Raw genomic sequence first — 6,061 nt, 5'->3', positions numbered from 1 at the left:
AGAGAGAGAGAGAGAGAGAGAGAGAGAGAGAGAGAGAGAGAGAGAGAGAGATCCCGTATGATAAGGAGAAAATACCAGCATCGTTGATTAGAGTCAATGCGCTAATGACGGAGATGCATTCGTGTAAAGCGTATAAATAAGCGAACGATATTTACACGATTGATATTCAATGACGTCTGATATGGAAGAGAAAATAAAATTTCAATATGCTTTATACACGAAGACTGTCACGTGGCGAACGATATATTTTAGAGAAATTAATAAAAATCCATATCATTGATAACGGCTACAGTTGTGCGCATTCAATGTGTACATCAATCTGCGCGATAACATTTTTCGCATAGAACGCAACTGCCAGTTGCATTCGGTTGGCGATAAATATAACGATATATTAATGCTAGATACACGATAAACTTGACTTGCTACAAAATCATTGTGACATAACTTCACATGCAAGCGATTAGAGAAAAAGAAGAAATACGCGTACAAAAACAGAGTAACGCACGATCGTTTCCTTGATACATAACGATAACCAATTCTTGTGAAATATGATGCAACATTGTGATATCAATTCATTAAAGCATCGTCTACAATGGAAGAAGTAAGAGTAAGAAATTGACCAATCACAGTCGATAATTTTTCTCACGTTCGACTGTGATTGGTCAATTTCTTATTTTTACTTCTTACAGCCAAACTTTACTCCTACTGCAGACGTTCCTTTAAATTTTAATGATCTATTTCATTCCAACATCTACATCTTTCTGTTGTTATTCCTTTTCTATTGACGCGTGCGAAATCGAGCGCAATTTCGTTCGATGTGTCGCAATTGCATCGCTCGATCATCGAGCGGCTGAACGATCCCCGAGCCGTGAGCGTGTATAACTATGATAATTGAAATATAATTTGTAACTTCTCCGGCATCACACGGAAAAGTGAATCAGAGCGCGAAGAATGAATGCGTTGGTCTGTTGCCGACATGTGAAAACTGCGTGCCACAATGTTCGTGTATAAATGGTAAAGCTCGGTGTGAATCACCATCAGTTAGTTTCCTGGTATAAAAATAACTAACTGGTAAAACCTGGGATTACAAGTGCAAAATTCGGCGCGGCGATGGTAACGTAAACTTCGCGGATCGTCGATCGAAAACATTTGTATACGTGTGTGAAAACAAATAGCGAAGGTAATTATCCCGTTATCGACTATATGTACTCACATTTGACTCCTATCGTATGAAGACCGAACGATACAGTGCAATTATACATAAGTAGAAACGGATAGACATTTTTAGCGTAATAGTTACTCCGATAACTGTCGGACACCGCGTAACATGATCGAAACTTTTTGCTTTTGTACTTGCGAGAGAGCGGCGATCGAGGCTTGAAAACATCAATTAAAACGTCAACTAGCTGCGCGACGATTTCGTATGCGCGCTCGTCGCGTTATCGACAGGTGCCGGGCAAAACAACGTTAAATATTCCGCAAAATTCAACATCCGCTTTCAGATAAAGCTTTATCGCGCCCGAGATAGAGCTTCGTGTTGCATGCACGCTCTGTCTCACACAAAGACCGTTCGATATTTCGCGTCACTTGATAATCCAGACCTGTGATTTGATATATAGGCGCGGAATGTGTACAGCTCTAAGTCGATCATTGTATAATTGCAGGTGGTTGGACGATTAACTTGCACGCCTCACGATCTGAGCTGGCGCACAGTAACTTGCATCATATACTATGATATCACACTATAACCGTGAATTCCGTTATCGGTTGGTATTACCGAGAACGGTACTATTAAGTCGCGAGGAGACTTTATGCTTCATCGAAGCTATTGCGGCTTTCGCGCCAAATGCGATTGCGCGCAATTCGAGGCCCAATGGAATTCTATTTGCATATCGGACTTACCAGACATATTTCCGCGCGTTGTAATTCAGATTCTTCCTTTTTTTCGGTGATATCGATGCTAACGGCGAAATTTGCAATTTTTCGATGAATGTCTAGGAGCTCTAGTTCGCAGAATTTTTAATCCCGAGAAATTAAGAATGCAGCGTTGATCACCTGCGAAACGAGGAACTAGTCTTATCTCTGTTATCGTTCTCGCGATTTTACTCAAGGTTCTCTTAATCAGCGAGCTGGATGCCTTTGACGCATATTATCGCGACGTGATTATTAATCCATTGCGACCATTCGATTCTCCCCGATGGGATACCACATATGATGTAACGATGCAAGTGACGATGCATCGTGCATCCAGAACAGAGCAGCACATGCAGAAAAGTCTCTGTCTCTTTTTCTCACGTGACTCGTTACGAACAGAACCCCGCGCCAACAAGCGTTAAGTGTTTTCATGGAAATCATGACGTCACGTGAGACGTCCGTGTTGTTAATGATTCGAATCATTGGTGAGAACATGTATGACCGGTTATTCAACGTCGTTCACGCCAAGTACAAAAACGACAGGCATTTGGGTTATTCCGTATGCCTGTCTATACCGCGCGTGTCAAGAAGAAACACGTGGAACATAAAATAAAAGAAAAACAGAGAGGAGTATGTAATCCGCGACTATCGGCGGCCGCGTACGGTATTGGTTATCGATCGCGCGCCGATTATCACGTTGGCGCATTTCGCGATAAAGAGAAGTAGTTTTGAGAGGGGGATGTTATCACTTTTTCGTTCGCAACATCGGAAGCGCGATGTTCCGCGAAATTCCCACGAAGCATCCTCATCTCGGAAATTTTATCTCGCGCCTAATTACGAGCTCGACATCGCTTCGTGCCGCGCGCGGCAGTCAATCGAGACGTAATCGCGGATTACTTTCTCTCTCGTGCTTCCCGATCCAATTCACGAGCCAGCAATGATAGTATGAAATCATGGACCTACCACACTCGACATCACCTCCAGACTCATTTTGTCCCGCTCGATCGGGAATCTCGCTGCCGGGAGAAATCAGTGACGGCGTTTGCACTAACGCTCTTGCGCCAGCGCGGTACGTCACCGTTATTTTCGGCAGACTCAAGACAACGACGTCGTCGCCGTCGTCGTCGTTCACACAGGATCAAGTCAGTCAGTCAGTCAATGACACTTTCGTATTTCGAATTGCAGTAGGTAAAGTCACGGTAACGCGAACGCAGCATGGGGAACATCAATCGTGAATCGGTTTTTCGTTCGGGAGCACTCGAACAGACTAGTTACCTATCGTTCACGGTGCTTTATCGAGACGTGCGCCATACGTGACAATCCCGACAGTACCCACCGCACTTTCCGGTGCGCGATAAATGAAATCAAGTCAAAAGTAACGAAGAACAAGCGATTTTCGCGCCGACACACTCTCGTGGCGATTTATGCACTCGCGGTCGCGACACTGACGATCGCGCGCTCGACGGCGGCGACGGCGGCGTCGGGGACGACGTAATCAACGGCGGATCGACGTACAACGTCCGACGAGGATAGATTGCTCCACGCGCGCGTCAAGAGATAACGATGAGTACGTTGTAAGCAATTGGCTCGTTTGCGCTACCGCCGTACTCGCGAATCGCCAACTTCGTCGCGTGTAGAATCGCGCGCGGCCCGCCTCGGCGTTGATAGCTCTCGAAATCGCTGCGTCTCACTCGTGCTCGAGGTCAGAACAAACGTCGAGATCGCACGTGAAAGTGAGATAATAATTTCCCGTGTGACTGATTACTCGCGACCGCCCGAAATGGAGATAAAAATAATTCCCACGTGCGCCCCGCGCGTTGCACTATCAGCAGATAGTTCTGCCGCCGATACGGTGATAAAATTCGGCCGTATATAGTACAATGTACCTATCAATTAAATGTAAATTATTCCGCATCGGCACGAATTGATCACCGTTGCTGTTGGTCAAGGACAGACCGGGACTAAGATTATCCTTACACGGAGAAAATATTTTAGTAATTTTCTTTTTTCGTATCAATTCTTTTAAATTCTACTATGCATTTGGTAGTCTACGAAAATAGACTATCAGTAAGCTCTATCTTGCTACAAAATATGATAAGTTTCGTGAGAAATGTAGCAAGTATTCTGATAGCACGTTCCAGTTCCGAAAAGGAAGGTGCATATATGAAATGAAAGAATAGTAGATTAACGCGCAAAATATCGATCTATTTTTCATTTGCAAAATTCTATAGTAACTTTTACTATAAAATTCTCTCTGTTTAGTGACCGTAAACCGCAATGCGGCTTCTTAAAGGCATCTCAATGCGGAAGATAGTCAGATGAACTTTCGCTTCTTTTTAGGTATCCATGTGTTTACGCCTTTTATCGGTAACCGTTATTTCCGTACGAGTTTGTAGTAGAAAAAGCCCTCGCAGCCTTCAATCTTTCAACGCATTCTCATCTCTTCTCTCTCGTCTCTTTTTACATGCATGCGCGAAGAAGAAGCTATTGCATCATGCTGAGGGACTCGAAAACGGTAACGGGCTGAGATAAAATTTATTTACTCTCTTGTTTCGAACATCTTCCATTACCTACTCAATGCTCGACGTTATTTTTGTCGATACACTTAACGAATAATATATTGCCCTGTTTGAGGAATACGTTATTGCACGTCGAAGTTGAAATTGGTCCGTTAACAAAACTGAAAGTGTCCATTAAGCGTCGTCTACAATGAGAACTTAAACCATAAAATTTAAGCTTTAAGCCCCAAGCCATAAGAAATTGGCCAATCACAGTCGATTATTTTTCTTATAATTGACTGTGATTGGTCAACTTCTTACGGTTTAGGGCTTAAAACTTATATTTTATGGCTTAAGTTCTCATTATAGACGACGCTTTAGACGAAGGATGACCCCAAGCTTTTACTTGCACGCGACAAATTGGCGAAAAAAGCAGAGATAGCGGATGTGACGTGTGCGTATGATAACGCACACGCCCGAATACGTTTGCGAAATCGAGATTGTCGTTCGGCCTAGGTAATAGCGCTTTGCACCGAGTCGCAATTATCGCGAGCAACGAACATTTATTAGTGATGACTGCTAAAAAACATAACATTTTCCGGGTGTGTCTGAGTTCGTTTATTAAATAGCGTGATTTCGCTTGCCGTCGCAATCAACAACGCGTAAAGGCTGTATCACACATTATGTACCGATGATTGTAAATAAGAAACGACGAGCTCAAAATGCAAAATGATTTCGGGATAAGAAGCAACGTCAAGGATCGTTACACGGAGAAAAAAAACAATAGGCGATAACTACGGCACTGTTTGTACGAACGACTTGGTCTTATGTCATAAAGTGCCGCAATGTTTGCAAAACTGACTCATAAATTAAACTCCGAACTAGCTTTAGAAAAACTCTGTCAATTCATGTAATTTGTTATCTTTCTCAGTTCTTTTGCATCAGACAATCTGTTGAAGTATGTATTTCGAAAGAATTGTTTGTTTAAAATAATACTAGACAAAAGGTCGTCCATTCTACACTTGGATCACATCTAATTTGATTCGGCGAGCAAATGTTTTAATCCGGAAACCGTGTTTCACGATTCGCCTCTTATGGTGTAAAATAATATTTGCACTTTTTCAGTAACAGTAAAGTAAATAAAATGGAGAAGTGCGACTTAAGCAAGAATCTATTGTTGAAAATTTCACACGTAGAAATTCCTTTGATACGAATCAATTATCAGTGAATCGCAGAACCCATTGAGATTAACCTTAAAATAATAATAATAATAATACACTCGATTGAAGAAGCTCTACGAGTTCAAATATAAATGACACGAGATACGAAGTCAATTAATGTAAAAAAGAAAGAGGAGATAAAAGGAAAATAAATAAAAATGATAAATGTTTTATTTTATTCACACGTCGGACAATCTCTCTCTCTCTTTCTCTCTCTCTCTCTCTTTTTTATGCACTCTGTAAACTCCATTTGAGATAGTGCAAATTGGTCCGATTAAAGCACCGAGAGGAATTATTACCCCCAATTAACTGGTCTCGCTACTTGCGTCGCTGCTCGGACGACATTTGCTTCAGCTCTTTTCCCGAAAATAAAAGCGCGTCAATTGTAGCTACAAGTTCGTGAGAAGTCTTATCTTTAAAACTTTTATT

At 42.1% G+C, this 6,061-nt stretch overlaps 1 protein-coding gene across 8 annotated transcripts in view; it reads right to left on the bottom strand.

Moving 5' to 3' along the window:
* The window catches only part of LOC116850035 (segmentation protein cap'n'collar), a 122,311-nt gene that overhangs the window by 95,309 nt on the left and 20,941 nt on the right, over positions 1-6,061 (bottom strand). The window contains exon 1 of one of the 8 annotated variants that reach the window (XM_032827823.1): positions 2,878-3,405. The exons of 5 other annotated variants lie outside the window; for them this stretch is intronic. In XM_032827823.1, the coding sequence (XP_032683714.1) occupies positions 2,878-2,904 (27 nt within the window). In that variant the 5' untranslated portion in view covers positions 2,905-3,405. Of the gene's footprint in view, positions 1-1,902; positions 2,045-2,877; positions 3,406-6,061 lie in introns of those variants that run through there. 2 more of the 8 variants (XM_032827827.1, XM_032827825.1) reach the window with 2 other exon arrangements.

Source organism: Odontomachus brunneus, unplaced genomic scaffold (assembly GCF_010583005.1).
Source record: "Odontomachus brunneus isolate Ranch 3 - 2012 unplaced genomic scaffold, Obru_v1 Obru_scaffold_132, whole genome shotgun sequence".
NCBI lineage: Eukaryota > Metazoa > Arthropoda > Insecta > Hymenoptera > Formicidae > Odontomachus > Odontomachus brunneus.
Note: the sequence above shows the minus strand (reverse complement) of the source record. Positions and strands in the feature narration are given on the sequence as shown.